Genomic DNA, 26,743 nt, shown 5'->3' with positions numbered 1-26,743 from the left:
CCCAAATTGCGTGAAAGTGTAATCACATGTCATTTCTAGTATAATATATTTGTCCAATGAATACCCGTTTATCATCTGCATTTCTTCTTGGTGTAGCATTTTTAATGGCCAGTAGTGTATATACTTTTGTCCGCGTTTCACCTAGCGGATGAAATTTTCCGCTTTCGTGCCTGTTGAAACACCGAACACTTCGTTTACCTTGTTTATGTAAGTAACCGCAGTACGAGCACCAACAATTTGCCCACGTTCGAATTCTCCTAGCTCCGACATAATTCACTCACAACTAGATATATTACTGTTTCCACCACGGCTCACACTTGCAACGTATTGAGGACACTGCACAGCTGGCATTCGCGACAGGCTTGGCTAGCATCTGTGTTTATGTTGAGGCATGCATTTCTTGCTGTGTTTTCATATTTTTTTTAACCCCATTAAATACCTCACAGCATTTTAGTTATTCTCAAAAAGATACTCGCATGAAACCCCTTGAGTTGGAGGTTTGCAAAAGGCCAATGATGTCTTACGGCATTCGACGCCCCACATATTGTCTACCATGCAGCTGCAATCTTGGTTGCTAATGTCAACTGGGGGCGGAACTGGGGGTATGCATTGATGAACAAAGCATGAGGCTACGGAGTGTAGTTGAACTGCTTAATCGACGGGTGACTCGCAAGTGAAAGTGGTGCTGATGCAAAGTAGAGTAATGGCAGCGATAAAGAAAATAAACATTTCATTTCGTGTTTATCTACAACAAGTTTCCGAAGTTGGCATTTCGCCAGAAAGGAAGGCAAGGAATTTTGCAGAGTAAGAAAAAAGTAGTGGATGAAATATTAGCGTTTCGGCAAGATGGGTCAGTGGAATGTGTGGCGTCGTATACCTTCTACTGCGCAGACAATGTACATGAGGAGTCAATGATGACGATAAGTGCTTAGAAAATGAAAATGATACTGAAAGAGGTGACGAGCCATGTAGTTCATCATCCTTGTCGGACAGGGAGCCACAAATCCCATCTCCAGTGAAACATAGTAGAGGACAGTTGGTATCCGAGGAGCGGCTATTGAACAAAATTACGTACATGGAAGATCATGCGCAGCAATATGAGCGTGTAGTGCATTAGACAAACCGTGGATATTCAAGGGAAACCGAGGCGCACTTGTTACAAAAATGTGTTTGTGCGTTTCAGGGATACACGATACAGTTTACAAGACATGCCTGATAGTGACCAACAACGTTATGCACATTAAACTGCGTGCGACACATATTACACTGATTTCAAGAGAAACAGTGGATGGTTGCATAACTTCAAACAGTGCTCCCGAATTGGAAGACGTAAGATAATGAAAAGCAAACAAAGCGTCAGCTTAACGATGTACAGTAAACTGCGGAATCCGTCCGAAAATTTGTAGATGAGCTAAAAAAACTTGTCCCTTCGTTCAATAAGCAATTTGTTTTCAGTTCCGACCAGTTGGGATTTCAAGACGAAATGTATGTGAAAGGAAACCTGGAAATTTGAGGTACAAAGAAAATTGTACCACGATCAACTAACAGCAGTACTTTTAGACCTTATAATTAAACTTTTCCTTGAGACATTTAAGTCTGATCTTTATCTGCGTTAATGATGGAAGCAGAAGAAATGAATTAAAATTTGTGCCACAGCCATTCCAGTGCCAGAGAACCCTGGCAATAGTGACAATGTAGAGGGAAAATAAGCTGAAGACGTGAAGTATGTGTTGAGGAGGGCACTCGACTTGTGTACTTCGAGCAGGAATATTGACCGTAATGCTGCGGTAGTCTAATGGTTATCATTTCTGCCTAGAAAACTGGAAGACCCGTGTTCGAATCCTGGCTGTGGCACAAGTTTTAATTCATTTCTTCTGCTACCATCGTTATCGCAGACAACTTCAATGCCTTAACACATTCGTATACAATTATGTCGACTGTTAATCTGTATGGTAAAGGGGCTGGAAACTTATTGTGCTGCAAGACGTTGGAGGTGCTCTGTCCCCTACTACTCTTTTTCGTATGCGTGACTTGCAAACGCAGTAGGGAATATTTACGTCACAGCAAGCAAGTGTGGTTGAAATGGCTCTGAGCACTATGGGACTTAGCATCTGAGGTCATCAGTCCCCTAGAACGTAGAACTACTTAAACCTAACCAACCTAAGGACATCACACACATCCATGCCCGAGGCAGGATTCGAACCTGCGACCGTAGCGGTCACGCGGTTCCAGACTGAAGCGCCTATAACCGCACGGCCACATCGTCCGGCAAGCAAGTGTGGAAAAATGGGCGTAAGAGGACTACAACTATGGCATGAGCACTGGTTTTGGCCAACAGCTTGTCAAAATAACTTGCCTTTGTTTGATTGCTCGTCTGCTTACAAAAACCATACCCCCTTAGAGCAAACTACCCGCCTGAAAAGTGTGTGACATTACAGTTCATACCACCTGGAACCACTGAACAAATTCATCCTCTGGATTTTTTTCCGTGCCTATAAAACACATTATCGCACTATCAGCAGCTACGCCTTAAAGGGCAGCAGTTTCATCATAAGCTTCACGATAGTCTGTTTTGCACTTGGCTGCATGCCATCACAGTCCATCACTTTTCGTCGCCTCGTTACACCAATATAATTCTATATGCCCTCTTTAAGAATGAATACGTAGCTGAACGCCCTGCACGCTTTGTAGCTTACAAGGAGTTCGCCTTCGATCTGTATGGTAGGAACCTTACTGACCATTGTGGAGCGCCATTTTTCATTCGGGTCTCATGGTCCAAGTTAATGGTTCGCTTTGTACATTTCTTGAACGACGGCGACGTCCATTTTTTGAAGAGTAATATATACATCCCGTAGAAGGTAGGTCTCTGCACCTTCCGGACACCCAATTTCTGTCGCCCTCCTGATGCACATAGTGAGTGACTAGCAGCTAATTTTTTTCCTGTCGTAGCTGTTAACAGAACACTTTCAAATGAGCCTTACTGAAGACTGAACTTGCGACCTCGCATTTAAGGGGTTCCTTGTCAGATCCGACCGCTACACTGAAATACGAGGGTCACTCCAAAAGAAATGCACACTATTTTTTTCTAAAATCCATCTTTTATTCTATATGTTTGAAAGTTTTACAGTGTGTAGATACATCCTTTAGGAACAATATTTTCATTTCTCTACATAATTTCCATCCCTCTCAACTACCCTACGCCGTCTTGGAAGCAGCGCCTGTATACCCACACGGTAAAATTCTGGACCAACCTGTTGGAACCACTGTTTGGCAGAGTGCACAAGGCAGTCATCATCTTCAAACCTTGTTCCACGAAGAGAGTCTTTCAGTTTCCCAAAGAGATGATAGTCACATGGAGCCAGGTCAGCACTGTAAGGCGGGTGTTTCAGTGTTCTCCATCCGAGTTTTGTGATCGCTTCCATGGTTTTTTGACTGACATGTGGCCGTGCATTGTCGTGCAACAGCAAAACATCCTGCTTTTGCCGATGTGGTCGAACACGACTCAATCGAGCTTGGAGTTTCTTTAGTGTCATCACATATGTATCAGAATTTATGGTGGTTCCACTTGGCATGATGTCCACAACTACCGTTTTTCTTGTTTCTTTGGGAGCCACTGTCAACATCCTGGGAACCCACCTGGCATAAACCTTGTTTTAATGCCAACACTTTCAGTACTCTGCAAACACTTCCTTCCCTTATCCCAACGTAGCGTGACAATGCGTTCATTGTGATGCGTCTGTCAGCAGTCACCAATTCGTTAACTCTCTGCACATTGTCTGGAGTGTGTGCAGTACGAGGCCTGCCGTTGCGAGGACAATCCTCAATATTGCCGTGCCCGCTTTCATCACGTAACCTGCTTGCTCACCGACTAACTGTACTGCAATCGACAGCAGCATCTCCATACACCTTTTTCAACCTCTTGTGGATGTTTCCCACTGTCTCGTTCTCACAGCACAGGAATTCTATGACAGCACGTTGCTTCTGACGAACGTCAAGTGTAGCAGCCATCTTGAAGACATGCTGTGACGGCGCCACTCACGGGAACAGGTTGACCTAAGTTTAAAAACAAGCGGGAAGGCTGGATCTACACACTATAAAACTTTCACACATGCAGAATGAAAACTGTATTTTTACAAAAATAGTGTGCATTTCTTTTTGAGTGACCCTTGTATGTACGTGCTGCAGTCATTATATCGCCTCCGAGTTGATTCTAGCAACTGCCCCCCACAGTCTGATCCATTAAAAAAAACATGATAATAGTTTCACGATAACAGTTCAAGATAAAAAAGGAAAAAAATGCATACGAGAACATCGCACTTAAATTTTCCACGTGAACAAACGAAATTCATTCTCTTCTATTAGGCTTCGCCATGTCCATGTCGTTCATTAAACGCGACCTCCACCTAGCTAATGAGTCTAATTTCTGTTACGCGGCCTCTCCCTATTCAGCACATGAAAGCTCGCTGAACTTCAACCCTCGCGCAGATAACCGGCAGTTCTAGCAGGAGTCCACACTTGCGCACTAGGATGTACTTGTGGTACATCAGAGATTTCGCCAATGGCAGAACAACTTTATTGATCACTAATGTTATTCACTCTCGACTTCAGACTCACAAGATCTGAAGTACGCTGAGGAGACTAAAGTCATGGGATAGCAATGTGTACCTTCAGTTGGCGATAGCGTCGCGTACACAAGGTAGAAAAGGGCAGCGCATGGGCGAAGTTGTCATACGTACTCAGGTGATTAATGTGAAAAAGTATCCGTCCGACGGGAATTAACAGACTTTGAAAGCAGAATGGTAGTTGGAGCTAGACACATGGGACATTCCGTTTAGGAAAGTGTTATGGAATTCAGTACTCAGAAATCCACAGTGTGTCGAGACTATCAAATTTCAGGCATTACCTCTCACTACGGACAACGCAGTGGTCGACGGCCTCCGCTTAACGACCGAGAGTAGCAACGTCTGCGTAGAGTTGTCAGTGCTGACAGACAAGCAACACTGCGTGAAATAACGGCAGAAATCAATGTGGAATGCACGACCAACGCATCCGTTAGGACAGCGTAGAGAAATGCGTCCTTAATGTGCTATGGCGTCGCGTGCAGCGCTTCTCCCGGGCTCGTGACCATGTCGGTATTCATCTGACCAGTTGGACCCTAGACGACTGGAGAGCTGGGCCTCGTTACATGAATATCGATTTCAGCTTGTAAGAGCTGATGGTAGAGTTCGAGTGTAGCGTAGACCCCACGAAGGCATGGACCCATGTTGTCAACAAGGCACTGTGCAAGCTGGTGGTGGTCCATAATAGTGTGGGTTGTGTTTACATGGAATGGACAGAGTCCTTTGGTCAAACTGTACCAATCATTGACTGGAAATGGTTATGTTCAATTACCTGGAGACTATTTGCAGTCATTCACGGACTCCATGTTCCCAAACTACGATGGATTTTTTATGGATGAGAGAGCTCCATGTCACAGAGCGAATGTTCGATATTGATTTGAAGAACGTTCTGGAAAATTAGAACGAATGATCTGACCACCCAGATCGCCCGACATGAATCCCATCGATCATTCATGGGACATAATCGAGAAGTCATTTTGTGCACAAAATTCTGCACTGGCAAAACCTTCGCAATTACGGACGGCTATAGAGGCAATATGGTTTAATATTTCTACAGGGGACTTCCAACAACTTTTTCAGTGCATGCTACTTCGAGTTGCCGCACTACGCTCGACAAAGGACATGCGCCACGATACTAGGAGGTATCCCATGACTTTTGTCACCTCAGTGTAACACCTCCCACTCACTCGGCCCAAGACCCCTCTCCTACACTCCCCGATGGCTGCTCATCGATCCATATCTCACGAATTCCAAACCTGCTCCACGCAATTTTTCAACACCCACGCCTTCGAACCAATCAGCCTCACAAGCAGAATGGAGATATCTTCACTGGTCATTTTCTGCTCCCATTTGTATAATTCCTCAACAAAGTGCTGCTTCCTGAAAGGATTTTCCAAACGCTTATTTCCATCAGGAGCTAGAAAACACCTGCCACCATGCGAATACACAGCATAATAGTCCCTGACCACAGCACATTTAGAAGGATTATGAAAAGACCAACGCACTATCTCCAGGCTGAACAATCCTCACTTTCTGTTTACAACGGAAACAGGCATTGGTGACCACAGTCGGATTTGGAACTTATACTGCGTCCGAACATTATTAAATTTCTCGACAAAACGGTCTATTGAGCCATAATCACAAAGGATTCAGAAATGTAGTTTTTGGAAACTCATTGACCCTTTATCCACACGTAGTGATGAACGTCATCCACAGGAGATCTCAAGATTCATAGATTTCCAGAATGATTTTGACACCTTCCTCACAAGCTGCTTCTAATCCAGTTCCATGCTTATGGAGTATAGCCTCAGTTGTGCAACTGGAGCCGTAATTTCCTGTCAGAAGCATCACAGTTTGTGATAGTTAACTGGAAGTTATGTATTTAAGCAGAAGTAATGCCTGAGGTTTCTCCGGGAAGCATTACAATCCCGCTGCTGTTTTTAATCCGGAAGAAAGATTTAGGAGAAAATCTGAGCTGCCGTCTTAGATTGGCTGAAGATGATGGTGTCGTTTACCATCTAGTGAAAAAGTGCCGATTGGCTGTAAACAAGAAAAAGTAAATGCTTATCCATTACGGATATTTTAGAACCATGACTGTATATTGAATGTAAATAAGTTGTACAAAACTGCAACTTGTCACTTTTTTGAATACTTATGTTTTATTCCATGAACCGATATGCTAGCAATAATGATGTAACTTCCTGAAACCATCTGAATATGAACCCGAAAAGGTTGTAAAACCGGTTCATGGAATAAAATTGGTTCAAATGGCTCTGAGCACTATGGGCTTAACTTCTGAGGTCATCAGTCCCCTAGAACGTAGAACTACTTAAACCTAACTAACCTAAAGACATCACACACATCCATGCCAGAGGCAGGGTTCGAACCTGCGACCGTAGCGGTGGCGCGGTTCCAGACTGAAGCGCCTAGAACCGCTCGGTCACCCCGGCAGGCGGTTGATGGAATAAAACATAATTATTCAAAAAAAGTGACTGGTTGCAGTTTTGTGTAACTTATTTACACTAAACGAACTGCTTGTCGATTGAATTAAATACCTAGGGATTCAGTTGCGAACAACTTAAATTCAAGCCATCACATGGAAAATGTTTCTTCTAGGGAAGACGAACCAAAGACTGCGTCTCATTGGCGGATCACACTGAAGACGCAATAAATCTATTAAAGAGACTGCCTAAACTACGCTTGTCCGTCCTCTTCCGGGTGTTGGTGTGCGGTATAGGATCCAGGTACAATTGATTGAGGACGTCGAAAGAGTTCAGAAAGGGTATATCGTTTTTTTTATTGTTATTATTATCACGAAATAGGCCTGAGAATGTGAAGGACATGAGAAACGACATGATGTTCTAATAATTAAAACAAAGGCATTTTTAGTGGCGTCGAGATTTTTTCATAGAATTTCAGTCGCCAACTTTCTGCTCCGGATGTCAAAATATTTTCTTGACTACCACTTACATAGGGAGAAATCACCGTCATAATAAAATATGAGGAATCGGGACTCAGACGGGGTGTTCGTTTTTCCCACCTAGTGTTTAAGGGACTAAATGACAAGAAATAGTCTGAAAGTGGTACTATGAACCCTCAGTCAAACACTTAAGTGTGAACTGCAGAGTAGTCATATAGATGTAAAAGCGGAATAACCTAAGGATAAGCCGTCGAGCGTTGCCACGAATGATATGTTGCAGTCTCACAACAGTTTGGAGTAATGGCATGTGGCACTGTTGATGGTTGTTGCCCCTGCTGATGTTAGTCCAGAGTAGTAGGCTTCACGCTGGCATAAAGTTTCTCCTTCTCCCTGCCTTTCATCCCACAGTCTTCCAAAGCAATACAGCCTCAACAGCCGGCCGGGTTGGCCGAGCGGTTCTAGGCGCTACAGTCTGGAACCGCGCGACCGCTACGGTCGCAGATTCGAATCCTGCCTCAGGCATGGATGTGTGTGATGTCCTTAGGTTAGTTAGGTTAAAGTAGTTGTAAGTTCTATGGGAGTGATGACCTTAGAAGTTAAGTCCCATAGTGCTCAGAGCCACAGTCTCAACACTACACTGCCCAGGAACTCATCAGAAACATCCAAACAGTACAGATGCACAGCTGAAGTACGTAAAAAACAATGGAGGAAATCAACGGCAAACCTTCTCCATTAAGAACTTGTGTATGAGTGCAACATGTAACCCCCGCGTTGAGTCCGTAACCCTCAATCCCTGAGCTCAGGAATGACTTACACTAATGCAGCAGGCGTTCTACGGTCAGGCAGCGACGGCGCAGACGCGAGATGGGGTCTAGCGACATGATCGTGACGGCGCGCGCGTGGCGTGGTGTGTTGCAGGTGCAACCCGGATGGCGACCTGGCGTTCCCGCCGTTCAGCAGCCCCTGCGGCTCGGGCTCGAGCGCCACCAGCATGGCCTACCTCAAGAGCTCGCCCTACTCCGTCAACGGCATCGGCCTGCCCATGCCATCCATGGACTCGCTGCATTCCAGCATGGGCTACCCCTCCGGTACGTATCCGAAAGCGAGCCCTTCATTACATCTTGTTTTCATCTCACAGTTTGCATGCTTTCCGTTTTATCTGCTTGTCCTAATTGAAATTTCTCAGTTTTCCTGGCGAGGAAAGTCTACAGTTGCCGAAAGACATAGACAATCACGTGTATTGGTTATGCTGTCATTGAGAAATCAAGAGTATGGTTAGATGATCTGGTAGTCACTGCAAGCTCTGAGACGTTGGGAACTTATTTCTGCCTCTAAAGAAATTTTGTAGCTCTTCAACAACAATATCATTTATCCACTGTGTGTTCTGAAGTGAACATAGTCTACTGTATTATTTTATCTCTCTCCCATTCTGTTCGGTAATGCTACTCCTCTGCATATGGCTGAATCTCTTGATTTTTACGGTCATCGTAGGACGCATTGCGGATTAAGTGATCTATCAGCTGTCACGTCTTGTAGTGAACCCTGAGTAATCCACAGCGTCTTTGCTGTAGCGTCCCCCTCTCGAGCTCGTTGAGCATTTTTGTATCGGTTCCATACTGACTACAGAAAGCGCAAATCTTCCTTCAGTCTTCTCTTTCTCTCTGTCTCTCTCTCTCTCTCTCTCTCTCTCTCTCTCTCTCTCTCTCTCTCTCTCTTCTTCATGGATGAGTTACTCATCTGTTCCCAAGAATTTTAGTCAGGTGTCTGTCTTCCGGGCAAGCAGATTTGTGAGCTCAATTCACTTTAAACCACTCAGAACTGATATCACTAGATATTAATTGGTTGTGAGTGATTCCAAAGATTTCTCGGCGGTACAGTCAAATAATATCAGATTTTTTCTTTTATCTTCTTTAAGCATATGATATAACATTTCACTTGTAGGGGTTAACGGTCAATTCAATCTTTGTACCAACTACTGATCATCTTCCGATATTTCTACATTTCGCCTTGTGTGTAAATGCTGCTATGTTTTCCATTAACAGTACAGCTTCCGAAGAAATTTCGATCCATGCACTAGATTACGCGTGTTCCGTTTCCTTCTAAATGGCTGTGGAGGCAACAAGTACTGCTGATAGAGAGTGTGTGTAGTACAGTTAGGGAGCCCGCACGGTTGGCCGTGCGGTCTAAGGCACGGCTTTCCGGGCGGGAAGGAGCGCCTGGTCCCCGGCACGAATCCACCCGGCGGATTTGTGTCGAGGTCCGGTGAACCGGCCAGTCTGTGGATGGTTTTCAGGCGGTTTTTCATCTGCTTCGGCGAATGCGGGCTGGCTCCCCTTATTCCGCCTCAGTTAATGTCGGAGATTGCTGCGCAAACAAGTTCTCCACGTGCGCGTACACCACCATTACTCTACCACGCAAACATAGGGGTTACACTCGTCTGCCGTGAGACGTTCCCTGGGGAGTCCACCGGGGGCCGAACCGCACAATAACCCTGGGTTCGGTGTGGGGCGGCGGAGGGGTGAAGTGGACTGCGGTAGTCGTCGTGGGGTTGTGGACCACTGCGACTGCGGCGGGGACGGAGCCTCTCCGTCGTTTCTCGGTCCCCGGTTAACATACAATACCACTTCTCGGATGTTTTGTCAAACTATCCCGATGATTATCCGCGTTATTCCGGCAACGTGACTTATAACCTCTTCGTAGCTCTTTCGAATTTGTAGGTTATTGAAGTCCACGTCAGCACAGGGTGGTTAGAAACACTGTGTAAAGCTTGTAAGGTTGTTGCAGGTTAGATAGTACTGAGAAACAATCTATAAGGAAAGAATTCGAGTTAGTTAGCATTAAAGTCAGCGAATCAGGCCGTTGTGCGCGCAAAATGATGCCGCCCGCCATGCTCTTTGTTTGGTTTCCTCAAACCGAACAAGAGAACAATATAAAAATTGGACATGGAACGGTAGTAAGAATCGAGCCCGAACCGAAGGCTGAGCACTCTGATGGGGCTACCACCTAAGCTACGAGAACAACTGACACTAATTGTATCTGTCTGGCCACTTGAATTTGCGACCGCAACGGCCTGATTGGCTAACTTCAACGCTAATTAACTCGGAAACGACGCAACGTATCGAATGTTTTTCTCAACAGTTATTTCTCAGCGCAGCCTACCCTGCAACAACCTTACAAGCTTTTCAGATTGGTTTCTGACCACCCTCTATAGCAACGTTGGTTCTTCCACCACGACACTAAAATTCCTCAGTGGAGTCGGGTTGTATCTCACCGTCAGCCATCCTGCTCCCAGTTGCAGATGCCGTCCTGCCGTCGCTGTGTTCCACTCCCATAACACCGCTGCTGCAACACACCACGCAGAGAGCTCACGTCTTGCCAGTCTGAAACCCACTTTCCTTGTTCAAATGTTTTTTATTCAGCCCTGTATTGTCATAAAGTCCCAGGGAGAGGAGGACTAACTTAAAACACGATTTCTTACGCGCTGTTATACAAGGGTGAGTCGAATGAAAACCTAAAATTTGTAATAACAGATCGAAATTTCGCGGAGTTATCCTGTAAGTTGGTAAGCGTGCTACAAACAGCGTGTAGAATGGCCTGTAAGTGGCAGCATAGTGCAGATGCACACATACCGTCGCAGTATCAGTATAAAGATGGCCGCCCCACTTGCGACTTGCACCAGGGATGCACAGCGTTCTGTTATTCGGTTTGTGCGTAGTGAAGGTGTGAAACCTATTGAAATTCATCAACGAATGAAGGTTCAGTACGGTGATGCATGTTTGTCACAGCAGCAAGTCTACGAATGGGGTAGGAAGTTCGCAAATGGTGTGACATCAGTGGAAGATGCTCCTCGTCCAGGGTGCCACGGCAGCTGACTCCTGAAATGAGAGAACGACGTGTTGATGCTTATGAACTTCTTCGGCGCTTTGAACGAGAAGGTGATGGCTTCCTTGCAAGAATCGTTACTGAGGACGAAACCTGGGTTCACTTCCACCAACCAGAAACGAAGAGAGCGAGCAAGGAATGGCGCCATTCCTCATCACCAAAACCGAAGAAGTTTCGAACAGAACCATCAGCAGGAAAGGCTATGCTGACTCTCTTTTGGGACGAAAAAGGAGTCATTTTGGAGCATTACATGCCTAGAGGGACCACTGTCACCAGTGCATCATACACAGATCTCCTAAAAATCATCTGCGGCCTCCAATCAAATCAAAGCGACGTGGATTACTGTCAGTAGGTGTCCTTTTGCAACATGACAATGCAAGACCCCACACTGCCCGTACAACAGTTGCAACAATCACAGACCTGCATTTTGAGTGTCTTGCTCATCCACCATACTCACCAGACCTTGCCCCAAGTGACTTCCATGTCGTGTGGTAGCGTTCTCGCTTCCCACGCCCGGGTTCCCGGGTTCGATTCCCGGCGGGGTCAGGGATTTTCTCTGCCTCGTGATGACTGGGTGTTGTGTGTTGTCCTTAGGTTAGTTAGGTTTAAGTAGTTCTAAGTTCTAGGGGACTGATGACCATAGATGTTAAGTCCCATAGTGCTCAGAGCCATTTGAACCATTTGACTTCCATGGGGGCGCAATGGGAGGAAAGAAGTTCCGTTATGATAAAGAGGTACGCCAAGCGGTGCATGGGTGGTTGCGGGGACTACCAAAAGAATTTTTTTCTAAAGGAATTTATGCACTTTGTAAGCCCTGGAGAACTTTCATTGAGCGTGGGGGAGATTATGTTGAAAAGTGATACAGCTTTGTACCACTTCTGCACAATAAATAATATTTAAAAAAATATTTAATGTTTTCATTTGATTCACCCTCGCATGACCCATCTGGAAGCAATGCACCGCAATGCAGCGCTTGATTTCGTGGGCTGGCAGAATTTTGTGTGCTGCCTGCGTTCCTGGCACCTGATAATTAAAGATTTTCTACATTGGCAGCGTATGCACTAATCCCTCTATTGATGGGGCTCAAGGTCATCTTTCATTAATACTAGTAGCTCTAGGGTCCACAGAAATGTTCCAGCGTCCAGGAATGATTCTAACTATACTCGATACGTGCGAAAGCATTGGAGATACGCTCTTGTCTTCATATCTTAAATGTCATAGTCCTCTGTCGTCCGACGAAAAACACGTCGCCTTTGCCACTTCCCGTCGACGTTTCTTCTAAATGCTGTCTTGAGGTAGCTCAGCGCAGTCGACAGGCTTTTTTGGTCTGATTGGGTGCGTGGCAAATGGTCTAAATTAAGCAAGGAAATTTTCACAGTATGAACTGTAATTACAACGGGAGACACGCAAATACAAATTATATCACTGTATAGGTTTTCTGTATACAATGTACCACAGGATAATGCCATCTTTTCGTCTGACTTAGAGGGTACATTTTACGCTAGCATGGAGGACATTTAGAGTAAAAATATCTTTTCTTTATTTTACGCGACGAATGTGTTTGCGAAACGACAGATTTATCTGGAAAACAGAGAGTATGGAGAATGTATACAGAAGTATCTGTAGCCACAGCCAAGCCACTGCACAGCACATGGTGTCAGTGATATTCTGTCCTATACCAATCCCGTGTTGACAGAGACAAATGGCTGTTTGTGTGCATATTTACGCGCCTTAATCTATCTCTTTCTATTCTCGTAATCCCTACACGAGATACACGATTGTGTCAGCAGAATAGTCAGACAGTCTGTCCTGAATACAAGCTCTCTAAATGTACCCAAAAAGATTTCGCGGCATTTATCGTTTCACTTCCAGAGTGTCTTATGAAAGTTCCTCGATCATTTACATTACATTTTGATAGCGCCTATAGTGGTCTGTTACTATAGTATCAGTTGCTTCCCTGATAAAATCAAATCAAAATCAAATAAATAGGAACAGTGCATCTACGAATTCGTTCAATGTTGTTGTCACGCCTATTTCGCAACGGCTTTGAATCCTGGACGATATCCTAGAGTTGGTCACTCCAGCATCTTGCAAGCGATTCCCTTTATAGACTCACTGCACTTCCCTTGAACCCTTACCACATAACTATGTCTTCTATTCGTCTTCCTTAATATTGATTTTATGAGTTCGTCAGATTTCATATAGTTTCTTAATATGACCCCTAATCCTGCAATCGGATATCATCCGGCACTTTGTCTTGGTTAGAGGCACTGTCTCCCATTTATTTGAATTAGAGAGAGCTTTAAATCGTTAAGTCAATAGAAAATTGTCTCCAAATCTTTCTGCATTTACTTAACATCGTCCAGCGACAGTATCTTCAGCGAACGATCTGATTGTGATCTTGAGCGCATCTGATAAGTCTTTTACTTATACAGAAAACTTCAGAGGTCCTATTACGCTCCCTGTAGCTCATTAGCTCTTACTTTCGTTCGTGAAGAACATTCATTGTATTGTACAATGTACTGAGTTCCGTTAGCCAAAATCAGAACACGGGAAACATATTTACAACGCAATTCAGAGACGACAATAAACAAGAAGGTCGCAATCAGGAATATAATTTTTACTTGATAACAGCCACACACTCTAAACTGGAGTATTCGGTTTTACAAATAAATATACTTTACCACCAGACTATCAGACCCACCCATAAAGTATAAAGGAAAAATTTTATCGTCCAACACTCATAAACCAGAAGTGATTTCTGCAAGAATATGTATTATCGTATCACATTTTCCCGAATTCGAACTTCACTGTCAGCCACTCGGAGCGCTACTGTCGGTCTCTGTTTCCATATCGTAACTTGGGTCTTGCACTTCTGATTTTTTGGTGTTCTGTGACAGCCACTGTCACTGGCCGCTACCCTTTCCCTGCCGACAGCACTTTTACAATGTGCTCCCTCGTAGCAAGACATTAGGAACCTTTTCTGCAACAGCCGTCATGGGGAAATTTATCTGTGGCACAGATAGCTCCAAACGGCCCCGGTTTTGCAGGATTAGGGAAAATCCCGCCGCTCTTCTTCAGACCGAACAAAAGCTCTTTTCTTCCGGCCGTCGGAAACCTCCCGAGAAGACCAAACCGAAACGGAGCTACAACACCTGGGAGTCTTGGAAATGATATGTAATAATTGAATATTCAGAAATAGACATAGGAAACTTCGACCCTCGTCAAATAACACGTGAAACTTCCTGTGCGACTCTTTATTACGGAGATGTAAAGCTGTACCTCTGTTTATTTGGGTTTGGTTAGAGTCTCCATTTGAAAAAGCACTTCTTCGATGTACTTAACAATCAGATACAACCGCTCGCTCGACGAAAGATCCATATCCGAAGACAAGGAAGTTGCGCAGGTCACACCAATATTCAAGAAACGCAATAGGAGAAATCCGCTAAATTACAGGCCCACATCAGTAATGTCGATATGCAGCAGGATTTTGGAACGTATATTGTGCTCGAACATAATGAATTAACTCAGAAAGAACGTTCTATTGACACATAGTAAACATGGATTTAGAAAGCACCGTTCTTGTGAAACACAACTAGCTCTTTACTCACACGACGTACTGAGTGCTATCGACAAGAGACTTCAAATTGATTCCGTATTTCAATAATAGATTTTCAGAAGGCTTTTCACACCGTACCTCACAAGCGACTTGTAATCGCGTTGCGTGCTTATGAAATATCGTCTCTTATGCGACTGGATTCGTGATTTCCTGTCACAGAGGTCACAGTTTGTAGTAATTGACGGAAAGTCATTGCGTAATTCTGGAGTGATTTCTGGCTTTCCCCGAAGTAGTGTTATTGGCTCTCTGCTGTTCATTATCTATTGGAACGATTTAGGAAAGAATCAGAACATCCGTCTTAGGTTGTTTGCAGATGATGTTGTCGTTTATCGTCTAATAAATTCATCAGTAGATCAAAACCAATTAGAAATTGAAATAGGTAAGATACCTTGTCACTTCCCCACGTAATTAAATTCATTCACATTTAGTGTAACCTCAAAACAGAAAAATTCCTAAACGTCTCAACAGTAAAAATTATAATTATGTCGTTCACATTCAGTGTAACGTCCCACCAAAATAATTTCCGTAACCTGGTAATAATACAATGTACCTAACCTCTCAATTAAATTGTCGCTCACTTATAACTTTTCAATAATTGACTGTGAATTTAACCTGGTAAATTTTGGACGTCAGCAGTGCTGCGTCATGGCCCTGAAAGACCATTCTGAATAAAAACAGAAAATTCTTACCTCAATGAAGTCGCCGGATAACGCATATATACCTGCTCTTACAATAAATTTTTCTGGCACAGCCCTGTGCAATGCTGGCCGATAGATTTGTCATTTATAAAAGGAACAACTGATTTTACTTTCGCAATAATCGGGATGATCATGGATTGGAGAAATTAGTAAATTCTTTAAATTGAAATGAATGGTTGCTAAAAGTTATTTTTTATGAAAAATATTATTATTAGGAGATTTTTAGAACATTTACATGGGCCTTGAGATAACAATACTACATATGCGCGAGGCTGCTTTTTACCTTATACAATAATGCTCAGGGTCCGGCATCGCTGCACCACGACCGGCCCAGCCAACACGATACACCAGACCAGACCAGACTGCTCGCTAACAACTTACTGCTACAGGTACACAGTTCCTACTGCAGTCAACACTGCTCTCTGGTCTGAGATTCTCTTATACCTTGCATATCGCAGGCAGCGCGTGAGCAATACATCGAAATTACATCTGCTCGGACCTCTTACATAACCCTCCACTGGGGGGGGGGGGGGGGGGGGGGGGGCAAAAATATTTGGCAGCGATGGTGAGTCAATTGGACTTGCCATGAGCAACAAATTTTTCTAAAATCTATCTAGTTACTAAATCTACAGTCACAGAGTATATACATTATTGATAAGTGCAGAACATATTAACTAATGAAATAGAGTGCACACGCAATGTAGAAGTCTTTAGCATATTTACAACATATCATGGAGTGAAATAAAGTGCACACGCACTGTAGAAGTCTTTAGCATATTTAGGACGACTGATCATATTAACAAATGAAATGAAGTGCACACGCACTGTAAAAATCTTTAGCATATTTCAAGAACTAGGAAAGGAATGGGAAGGATTGCATCATGGTTGTAGCACAGTAGGTTGCACGTAGTTGCACCGAAAGTCCATATCTTTCTACAGAAGCACAACACCATGTGAGACAATCTGAAGTTCTCTTCCCTGAAGTATTTATCAGTGTAGCCAAGACACTGAAATATTGTATTAATATTGTATGTTATCATTTTGGTAGTACATTAGGTACACCAAACAGTAGGACCATAACGACATCTCCATCGTTCAAGGTGGTGGACAGCATGATATGTCAACACCACATTCTTGTAGAATCCATACTCTTTCACCAACGTAGAATTAGTGCAAAAACCAAATATAGTGCTCCATGATCATGAGGATGGACAGGATAAACGGATATTGCAGTAATTTCTGGTAATTAGGTCAGAAGGTGAAGGACATTAAGTCTTATGCTAGTCATCATTGAGAATTACACTGGTCTATCAACCGATCTGAACAATTACTGGCATTCATTGGCTATTTACAGAGCATTTAAGTAGTATGTATGGAGTATTACAGAACATTATTCATAAGTCATCTCAATATAGTAATTATTGGCACTCATTGGCCAGTTACAAAGCATTGTTTTATGCATTATTCAGAAGTCATCATTCAAAATGAGTTAATTATTGGCATAGCACTTATACATAATTCATCTAATTATAGTAATCATTGGCATTCATTGACCAGTTACTAAACATGTAGCAAGTATTGAATATTACAAAACACTATTCATAACTCATCTGATTGTGGTGATTATTGGCACTCATTGGCCAGTTGCAAAGTATTCATATAGTTTTACAAAACATTATTCAGTATTATTCAGAAGTCATCATTCAAAACAAGAGTTAATTATTGGCATAGCATTTATAGAGTATAACAAAAATATTGTCGGAAATTACTTTCAATACATGCCCTACATGAAATAAAAAATGTTTTACAAATGCATTCGAAACAGATTTAGCAGTAGCTTTGCTTAGCGGAGTGAAGGTAACAAATTTCGAAGTGAGTTCAACAGCGACAAAGATGTAGCAAAAACCTCCATTAGTTCTGGGAATCGGACCAAAAATGTCTACAGCGGCCATGTGTCTCAATTTAACGGGTACAATGGGATGTAACGGAGGAATATGTGAAGTCGTGTCTGATTTAGCTTTCTGGCAGATTTTACATGACGCTAAAACTCGTCGAATACGTTTCTCCATGTTCGCAAAATAACAGTTCTGTCTCAGTATAAGAAAACATTTTCTGGCTCCATAATGTGCATAACTTAAATGAGTATATCAAATTAATTTGTTAACAAGCTCGTCAGGGATACATAATAACCAGTTGTTGCTGTCAGGGTGAGAGTGGCGAAACAGAATGTTATTGCGTACAGTGTAATGGTTTCTGATGGTAACATTATTCCTATCTTGCCAAAGGTGTTTAATTTCTTTCCATACGTTGTCTTTGCTCTGCTCTTGTGCTATGTCTCGTAATGATGCCGAAATAAAATTTTCAAATGCGACTTGCTGAATATACACTCCTGGAAATTGAAATAAGAACACCGTGAATTCATTGTCCCAGGAAGGGGAAACTTTATTGACACATTCCTGGGGTCAGATACATCACATGATCACACTGACAGAACCACAGGCACATACACACAGGCAACAGAGCATGCACAATGTCGGCACTAGTACAGTGTACATCCACCTTTCGCAGCAATGCAGACTGCTATTCTCCCATGGAGACGATCGTAGAGATGCTAGATGTAGTCCTGTGGAACGGCTTGCCATGCCATTTCCACCTGGCGCCTCAGTTGGACCAGCGTTCGTGCTGGACGTGCAGACCGCATGAGACGACGCTTCATCCAGTCCCAAACATGCTCAATGGGGGACAGATCCGGAGATCTTGCTGGCCAGGGTAGTTGACTTACACCTTCTAGAGCACGTTGGGTGGCACGGGATACATGCGGACGTGCATTGTCCTGTTGGAACAGCAAGTTCCCTTGCCGGTCTAGGAATGGTAGAACGATGGGTTCGATGACGGTTTGGATGTACCGTGCACTATTCAGTGTCCCCTCGACGATCACCAGTGGTGTATGGCCAGTGTAGGAGATCGCTCCCCACACCATGATGCCGGGTGTTGGCCCTGTGTGCCTCGGTCGTATGCAGTCCTGATTGTGGCGCTCACCTGCACGGCGCCAAACACGCATACGACCATCATTGGCACCAAGGCAGAAGCGACTCTCATCGCTGAAGACGACACGTCTCCATTCGTCCCTTCATTCACGCCTGTCGCGACACCACTGGAGGCGGGCTGCACGATGTTGGGGCGTGAGCGGAAGAAGGCCTAACGGTGTGCGGGACCGTAACCCAGCTTCATGGAGACGGTTGCGAATGGTCCTCGCCGATACCCCAGGAGCAACAGTGTCCCTAATTTGCTGGGAAGTGGCGGTGCGGTCCCCTACGGCACTGCGTAGGATCCTACGGTCTTGGCGTGCATCCGTGCGTCGCTGCGGTCCGGTCCCAGGTCGACGGGCACGTGCACCTTCCGCCGACCACTAGCGACAACATCGATGTACTGTGGAGACCTCACGCCCCACGTGTTGAGCAATTCGGCGGTACGTCCACCCGGCCTCCCGCATGCCCACTATACGCCCTCGCTCAAAGTCCGTCAACTGCACATACGGTTCACGTCCACGCTGTCGCGGCATGCTACCAGTTTTAAAGACTGCGATGGAGCTCCGTATGCCACGGCAAACTGGCTGACACTGACGGCGGCGGTGCACAAATGCTGCGCAGCTAGCGCCATTCGACGGCCAACACCGCGTTTCCTGGTGTGTCCGCTGTGCCGTGCGTGTGATCATTGCTTGTACAGCCCTCTCGCAGTGTCCGGAGCAAGTATGGTGGGTCTGACACACCGGTGTCAATGTGTTCTTTTTTCCATTTCCAGGAGTGTACATGACGCTAGAATCTGCTTGGCAGAAGTTGGTTGCGATGTCTTGCTGACTCTTGCTGAGAGAACGGGATAGTGCATCTGCTACAACATTTTGCGTATCTTGAATGTGAACAATTGTAAAATTAAATTCCTGTAAATAAAGTATCCATCTGCTTAACCTGTCATGTGTAAATTTAGCTGAAAGTAAAAACTGTATAGCTCTAAGATCTGCGTAAACGGTAGTATGTCTTCCATAAAGAAAATGCCTAAATCTCGTAAATGCCCATACAATACATAATGTTTCAAGTTCTGTAACAGAATAATTGCGGTCAGCAGGTGACAGAATGCGACTTGCAAAGGCGATGTTTCTAATTACTGTAGTGCCGTCTTCTTCAATTTTCTGAAAAATGTGTACGCCTAAAGCGGTGTTGGAACTGTCGGTGGCAATGGAAAAATTTCTAGTAAGATCTGGGTGTGATAAAAGTGGTGCATTCAACAAAGCTTGTTTCAGATTGACAAATTCAGAATGTGCTTGGCTATCCCAGGACCAAATAGCATTTTTACCCGTCAATTGGCATATTCTAGGGGTGTCTAAAGCAGAGTAATGAATAAATTTACGGAAAAAGTTAATTAAACCCAAAAAGCTGTGTAGTTGTTTCTTCGTCGTTGGAACAGTAATGTCACGTAAAGCTTGAAGTTTTTCCGGGTCAGGCGCAATGCCTTCTGCTGAAATTACATGTCCAAGAAATTTTATAGAAGTTTTGCCAAAGCGTGATTTGCTAAGATTAACTGTGAGTCCTTGTGCACGAAAAGTTTGCAACAGTTGTTCCAGAATCAGATTATGTTCAGACCAGTCAGCTTATGCGATAACGATGTTGTCTACATACGTTGTGATTCTGTCTTTCATGCAAAAGTGTGTATCGGATGTCGTCAAAACTAATAACATTTTCGTGAACAAGATTCTGTGTGTCAAAAGTATGGCTTACGTTGCTGGAAGATGCAACCTGTACCGTATCTAGTCAAACTCTTTCTGACGTGCTGTTATTTGCGGAAGGATGCTGTGACATTTCGACTATTTGTACTGTCCTGTTACTTCGTCCTGACGTATTAGGTTCGGGATGATACCTACTGTCTGGTTCATTCATGATAATCTGTTGTTGTGGTTGATTATGCTGCTGGTAAGACCGACTGTTATTAAACGTACGCTGAAAATTGTGCTCATTACTTTTACGTCTGTCATGATAGTCATTTCTATACGGCGCGTTGCGATAGGAATTGAAATGATGTGTCTTCTGTACGTAGTGATTTCCTTGTTGCTGTGCGTTACTATTTGGTGTGGCCGACGCTATACGTGTAGGCGGCGAAACATTAAAGCTTGGTTGACCTTGCACATTACATTGTTGGTTAGGTATGCTAACCAACTGGTTTTGATGCTGTTGCGGTGAAAACCCTCTATTGTTGCCAAAATGCGTCTGCAATAGCTGAAATTTTGTACATACTGATGATTACACTTCTGTCTTTCATTAAAATTACGCTGGTAGTTCTGCAGTGTCTAATGAAAATTGTCACTTTCGGTAAAATTTTGTCATATCAGGTTTTCTTTACTCATTCCTAATCCTAGATAGATCGATAGTTGAAGAGCTGTTTTGATAGATATAAAGGATAGTAAAAGAGAAGGCAGCAGTGCATAAAACTAAAGATGAAATAGCACTACTACGGCTCGGGGCCCTGTGCACGCTACGGCACATATTCATCGAAGTGTAATGAATTCTCTGAGGTCTATTACGTGCTGCAAATAAATTTTAATTTATGCATAACAGGCAATGCCGGCGAAAATTCGAAAGCAAATTGTTGTATCCAGTCCAAAGGGTGAATCTGTGTTCTGTCATTATTAAATACTTTTAATTTTCTCATGGTGCTTGTAATCAAAATTATCGTCTCTGTATGTATGAACAGGTTCAGGGTTGTATGATAATCTGTTTGTCTGTGACTGTTCGGAATCTAACTCACGTACTCTCTGTAAATTACCTAAATTATACTGGCTGTGTGAGTCTGACAAATGTTCAGAGAGTGGAGTATGCTGTGATGTGTTAAAGGCTGAAATATTTTTCATCTCCGTCACTTCTTGCTGTAAAGATGACAATTTTCTACGTAATGTATTATTGGACGAACCTATCTCATTGATCGTCTGCTGTAAATTTTGGAATTCGGGTGTTTGATTAAGCGAACTGGTGAAGTATCGTCTGATTTGGTGTCATTATTAATTTCGATAACATCAATACGACTGGCCAATTCATCATATTTTTCAGTCAGTGCTTTTACCTGATCATCGTTTTTAGTATCACAGGCATTAATTTGTTTTTGTATTTTACGTGTGGTTTTGTTCAATTTCTTAACGTCTGCTTTGATGGCATCGACGTCCTGTATTAATTCCAACTTTTCAAGTCTGTTGGTCATTGTCTGAAAGTCTAATGTGTGTGTGTGTCTGTTTTTGTTTTAAGATCGGAGATTTCATCATGCAATTTGGTGTTCAACTGTTTGATTTCGTCTGATACTGTAGCAATATTGTTGTCTACGTATGTTTTTGCTTTCGTAAACAATTTACGCTTATCATATTAACAGAATCTTCCGTCGGTTCTTGGTAGAACAACATTATAATAATAAATGAAAAGCACCAGTTTGCTTTTGTTCTACAATATTATTTTTATTGCTAACCGGTTTTCGGCTTACAAGGCCATCTTCAGTAAATGCCTGAAGATGGCCTTGTAAGCCGAAAACCGGTTAGCAATAAAAATAATATTGTAGAACAAAAGCAAACTGGTGCTTTTCATTTATTATTAATTTACGCTTATGTTCCTGTCTTTGTGCAGTAATTGTTTCCATGACTTGTTGCTTTACTTTATTCTGTTCCTGTATAAATTTACGGTAATGCGTTTCACTGTTTTGTAGGTGGTGATTAAAACGTTCGTCAATTTGGCTGTTATGTTGGTCAAATTTCGTGTCTACTTTCGCAACCAGTGTGCGTGAAAGTTCTGCTGACATTAATTTAAACTCGTCGCGTAACTGTGTTGCGTTTTCAGAACATTGTTTAGCGACTGCACTAATTTCATCTCCAAGTAATTTCGTTGGGGCTGCATGTGTATTACTTAATTCTTGTGCCACAGATCTAATTTCTTCACTACTGTTCCTAGCACAAGCCTTAATTTCCTCACGTAATTGTTCTTTAGTATCATGACATTGCGCGGCAACGGCTGCAATCTGTTCACTAAGTTGTTTGAAATTGTTGTCTTGTTTATCATTCGACTGTTTGGAATTGTTGTCTAGTTTTTCATTAAGTAGCTTGTTCGATTCATTAAGTTGTTTGAAATTTTCATTAAGTTGTAGCACTACTGCCATAACTTGATCCATGCCAAAATTAGCGAGTGTATTTTCTATGCTGTGTGTTGCTGTATCTGCATTTGTCACGTTTTGTGTAACCATTTGGTCATTCTCTGATTCTTGAGAAGGTTCGCCAATTGGATATGCACTGTTGGTCACTACACCGGAATCAAATAAATCTGACATATTTTGAGTACATTGTTCACCTTCGCTAGAAACAATTATCTGTTCGCTACGTAAATTTTGCAAATTAGGTATGTCAAACTGGGCAGCGTTCATTGTAACGGAACGTGCCGCGTCTTCAATTATTACATTTACTGTGGACATATTGTTTGTTCATCATTAGGATCAAAATCATTACTAGTGATCGGCACGCACTGATTATCTGTAATTAGGGGATTTTCACTATTACACTGAGTGTCGCAAATATTATCGGTCAAATTACGAGTCGGCTATTTCACTCATTGTACATCGCGATGTAATGTTAACAGTTTTTCGCGACATTTTTCACAAATCAATATTAAGCACAAAATCAATCTAAGTCAAAGCAAAAATGGAACATATACAATTACAACAAAGAGCAATAAATTGCCGATGACCTGTGAAAGAAAGAGTGACAAGTTAGTAAATGCGTTGCGCCAGATGCAAACTACATTTGAAATTAACTAAATAAGAGCAGATTTATAACTAACTACTTCTCAGAAATTCACAAAAATACGAACCTGGCCGGTTGTCGCCAAGTGTAACCTCCCCACATAATTAAATTCATTCACATTTAGTGTAACCTCAAAACAGAAAAATTCCTAAACTTCTGAACAGTAAAAACTATAATTATATCGTTCACATTCAGTGTAACGTCCCAACAAAATAATTTCCGTAACCTGGTAATAATACAATGTAACTATCCTCTCAATTAAATTGTCGCTCTCTTACAACTTTTCAATAATTGACTGTGAATTTAACCTGGTAAATTCTGGACGTCAGCAGTGCTGCGTCATGGCCCTGAAAGATCATTCTGAATAAAAAAAAGAAAATTCTTACCTCAATGAAGCCGCCGGATAACGCATATATGTCTGCTCTTACAATAAATTTTTCTGGCACAGCCCTGTGCAATGCTAGCCGATAGATTTGTCATTTATAAAAGGAACAACTGATTTTACTTTTGCAATAATCGGGATGATCATGGATTGGAGAAATTAGTAAATTCTTTAAATTGAAATGAATGGTTGTTAACAGTTATTTTTTATGAGAAATATTATTATTAGGAGATTTTTAGAACATTTACATAGGACTTGAGGTAACAATACTACATATGCGCGAGGCTGCTTTTTACCTTATACAATAATGCTCAGGGTCCGGCATCGCTGCACCACGACCGGCCCAGCCAACACGATACACCAGACCAGACCAGACCAGACTGCTCGCTAACAAATTACTGCTACAGGTACACAGTTCCTACTGCAGTCAACACTGCTCTCTGGTCTGAGATTCTCTTATACCTTGCATATCGCAGGCAGCGCGTGAGCAATACATCGAAATTACATCTGCTCGGACCTCTTACAACCTGTATGGTGCAAAAATTGGCAGTTGACCCTAAATAATGAAAGTGTGAGGTCATCCACAAAGATGCTAAAAGGAATCTCTTAAACTTCGGTTACGCAATAAATCAATTAAAACTGAAGGCCGTAAATTCAACTTAATACCTAGGAATTACAATTACGAACAACTTAAATAGGGAAGACCACATATAAAATGTTGTGGGAAGGCGACCCACAAACTGCGTTTTTTCGGCAGCACTCTTAGAAGATGCAACAAATCTACTGAAGAGACTGCCTACACTGCGCTTGCATGTCTTCTTTTGGAGTAGTGCAGCGTGGTGTAGTATCCTTACCAGATAGTATTAACGGAGTACATCGAGAAGGTTCAAAGAAGGGCATCACGTTTTGTACTATCGAGAAGTATGGGAGAGAGAGTCAAGGACACGAGACAGGAATTTGATGGAAATCGTTAAAACAAAGGTGTTTTTCGTTGCGGCGGGAATTTCTCGCGAAATTTCAATCACCAGTTTTCTTTCCGAATGTGAAAATATTTTTTTGACGCCGACTTACATAAGGATAAACGATCATCATCATAAAATGAGGGAAATCAGAGCTCGCACTGAAAGATATGTGTGTTCGTTTCTTCCGCACGCTGTTCGAGAGTGGAGTAATAGAGAACTACAGTAGAAGAAGAATGGGTAGCTCTGAGGGATGAAGTTGTGAAGGCAGCAGAGGATCAAGTAGGTAAACAGACGAGGGCTAGTAGAAATCCTTGTGTAACAGAAGAAGCATTGAATTTAATTGATGAAATGAGAAAATATTAAAATGCAGTAAATGAAGCAGGACAAAAGGAATACAAACATCTCAAAAATGAGATCGACAGGAAGAGCAAAATGGCAAAGCAGGGATGCCTAGACGACAAACGTAAGGATGTAGAGGCTCATCTCACTAGGGTTAAGATAGATACTGCCTACAGGAAAATGAAAGTGACATTTGGAGAAAAGAGAACGACTTGTATGAATATCAAGAGCTCAAATGGAAACCCAGTTCTAAGCAAAGAATGAAAAGCAGTAAGGTGGAAGGAGTGTATAGAGGGTTTATACAAGGGCGATGTACTTGAGGACAATATTATGGAAATGAAAGAGGATGTAGATAAAGATGAAATGGAGATACGATATTGCGTGAAGCGATTGACAGATCACTGAAAGACATGAGTCGAAACAAGGCCCCAGGAGTAGACAACATTCCCCAGTCGTGGGGCATGAAAGGGAAGCAGTGATTGGGAAGGGAGTGAGACAGGGTTGTAGCCTCTCCCCGATGTTATTCAATCTTTATATTGAACAAGCAGTAAAGGAAACAAAAGAAAAATTCGGAGTACGTATTAAAATCCATGGAGAAGAAATAAAAACTTTGAGGTTCGCCGATGACATTGTAATTCTGTCAGAGACAGCAAATGAATTGGAAGAGCAGTTGAACGAAATGGACATTGTCTTGAAAGGAGGACATAAGATGAACATCAACAAAAGCAAAACAAGGATAATGGAATGCAGTCGAACTAAGTTGGGTGATGCTGAGAGAATTAGATTAGGAAATGAGACACTTAAAGTAGTAAAGAAGTTTTGCTATTTGAGGAGCAAAATAACTGATGATGGTCGAAGTAGAGAGGATATAAAATGTAGACTGGCAATGGCAAGGAAAGCGTTTCTGAAGAAGAGAAATTTGTTAACATCGAGTATAGATTTAAGTGTCAGGAAGTCGTTTCTGAAAGTATTTGTATGGAGTGTAGACATGTATGGATGTGAATCATGGACGATAAATAGTTTGGACAAGAAGAGAATAGAAGCTTTCGAAATGTGGTGCAACAGAAGAATGCTGAAGATTAGAGGGGTAGATCACATAAGTAATGAGGAGGTATTGAGTAGAATTGGGAGAAGAGGAGTTTGTGGCACAACTTGACAAGAAGAAGGGACCGGTTGGTAGGACATGTTCTGAGGCATGAAAGGAGAGCGTGCTTTCAGAGTTCTTGAGATATTTTTTTGTAAGACAATTAAGAATCTCAAGAAGATAAAGGAAAGTAGTAAATTATGAACCGAGCTGAAAACACCGTTCCAAATCGACAGAATTAGTTACTGAAATAGGTTTACGTAGCGAAACCTGCCCCTCTAATACCCCTTCTCTGTTGATGGGGCTACCAGGTGGAGTGCAAATACATGCAGTGGAAGTGAGAGGGGCGGTTGGGAGGGGGGGGGGGGGTGTCCAGCAAGTCAACCAGAGCCGCAACAAGTGAACGCAAGGCAAACAGC

At 42.7% G+C, this 26,743-nt stretch overlaps 1 protein-coding gene across 1 annotated transcript in view; it reads left to right on the top strand.

The window, feature by feature from the left end:
- The window catches only part of LOC124795952 (homeobox protein OTX2-B-like), a 332,264-nt gene that overhangs the window by 168,287 nt on the left and 137,234 nt on the right, over positions 1–26,743 (top strand). Inside the window, exon 3 of the mRNA XM_047260031.1 lies at positions 8,458–8,627. Within this exon, the coding sequence (XP_047115987.1) occupies positions 8,458–8,627 (170 nt within the window). The remainder of the gene's footprint in view (positions 1–8,457; positions 8,628–26,743) is intronic.

The sequence above is a fragment of the Schistocerca piceifrons genome, chromosome 4, assembly GCF_021461385.2.
Source record: "Schistocerca piceifrons isolate TAMUIC-IGC-003096 chromosome 4, iqSchPice1.1, whole genome shotgun sequence".
Classification (NCBI taxonomy): Eukaryota; Metazoa; Arthropoda; class Insecta; order Orthoptera; family Acrididae; genus Schistocerca; species Schistocerca piceifrons.
This window is presented reverse-complemented; position numbering and strand designations above follow the sequence as displayed.